General features: G+C 40.7%; 1 protein-coding gene across 1 annotated transcript in view; it reads right to left on the minus strand.

The window, feature by feature from the left end:
* Positions 1-416: 416 nt before the first annotated feature.
* Positions 417-1,734, minus strand: part of LOC128697676 (serine/arginine-rich splicing factor 4-like) — a 27,379-nt gene continuing 26,061 nt past the window's right edge. Inside the window, exon 6 of the mRNA XM_053789502.2 lies at positions 417-816. Coding sequence (XP_053645477.2) covers positions 812-816 — 5 coding nt within the window. The 3' untranslated portion in view covers positions 417-811. The remainder of the gene's footprint in view (positions 817-1,734) is intronic.

Raw genomic sequence — 1,734 nt, forward strand, 5'->3', positions numbered from 1 at the left:
ATCCAGCGGCTTTATCAATACATACACGGATATAACATAAAAAATATAGAAATATATATGTACAGTAGACAGTGGGAGACCAGGTTATCAATCACTTCATGACTAATAAATCTCTAACAGGGCGAAACGTTGTCCCAATAAAAAAAAAAACTATATTGCAGCGTCTTCGACAGTTTCTTTTTTTCTTATGATTTCAATATTCAGAGATTTGGAAATATATGTGTGGGAAAGATTAAAAATATGACGGGGAGGGGGAGGATTATTATTATAATCATGGTGGAGCGTTAAACTCGTAGGATTATACAGTGCATGGGGGGATGGAAAGTATTCAGACTCAATTCAGGGAACCGGAGCACAGATCTAATTCCCTAGATCAAGAGCCTCTCACCAGCGTCAAGGAACCTCCCATGAGGGGAGGAAAGGGAAGGAAGGGGAATTTAGGACTAGATGTGACCGTTAAGAAATTAAATGTACAAGACATTACACTTATTCTCTAAGACTTTTGTGGATCGAACAAGGCTGAAAAACAAGGGTACCAAGTCCTTACCTTGGCCATGGAGAGGTTGGGAAAGACTCGCCAGCACTTGGAAGGCAACTACTACTGGAACCGCTAAGTCATTAATTATCAAGGCGTCTTCTATATCAGTAGATTTTGGACTTCTCTCTCCTTGTTTTGCTTTATAGGGCCTCTCTTAGTGTAGACCGTATCGGCAGTCTCATCCGGGCTCGAAGAGTAGGGAAATGGTGCCGGAATGCCGGTACCGAATCTGGGACCCTGGTACTTAGCTCATTGGCCAAAATGGATCTGTATTTATACTGCATATAACAGAAATGCATAATACATTACAACATCCCATTCGTTATAATGAAGTAAAATGGAGCATAGCTTTAGTAGAGCTTATTATAGTAAAAAGCACAGCAAAATAGTTGCAGAGCTCGGTATAGCAGAGGAAGACACATCATCGCTGCAAAGTTGAATTTAGCAAATGAAAGGACATCAGATAGTTGTAAAGGCTGGTATAGCAAGCTAAAGCACAACATACAGTTACACAGTTCAATATAGCAAGCACAATCACAACATACAGTTCGGTATAGCAAGCAAAGCTCGGTGTACCAAAGAAAGCATAACATATTTGCAAAGCTCAGTATAGCAAGCAAAAGCACAGCATACAGCTCAAGCAGGTCGGTATAGCAAGCAAAAGCACAGCATACAGCTCAAGAAGGTCGGTATAGCAAGCAAAAGCACAGCATACAGCTCAAGAAGGTCGGTATAGCAAGGAAAAGCACAGCATACAGCTCAAGAAGGTCGGTATAGCAAGCAAAAGCACAGCATACAGCTCAAGAAGGTCGGTATAGCAAGCAAAAGCACAGCATACAGCTCAAGAAGGTCGGTATAGCAAGCAAAAGCACACCACACCGAGCTGAAGAAGCTCGGTATAATAAAAAAAATGTATAGTATAGAGTTGTCGAACTCGGTATAACAAAGACGTCTACAATGTCAACCACATAGTAAACTTACAGGGAAATAAAAAAAATGGAATTTGAAGGAAAGAACAGCAAATAGCATTACCTACCCTGATACAAGAGAACATAAGCATAGGCCAGTAGGCCTAGTAGTCCATACAAGGCAAGTCTAACTCACACCCACCTACACTCATTCATGTATTAGTCTAACCTATTTTTAAAACTGCACAAAGTTTTAGCTTCAATAACGCTACTCGGGAGTTTGTTCCA

Source organism: Cherax quadricarinatus, chromosome 68 (genome assembly GCF_038502225.1).
Source record: "Cherax quadricarinatus isolate ZL_2023a chromosome 68, ASM3850222v1, whole genome shotgun sequence".
NCBI classification, from domain to species: domain Eukaryota; kingdom Metazoa; phylum Arthropoda; class Malacostraca; order Decapoda; family Parastacidae; genus Cherax; species Cherax quadricarinatus.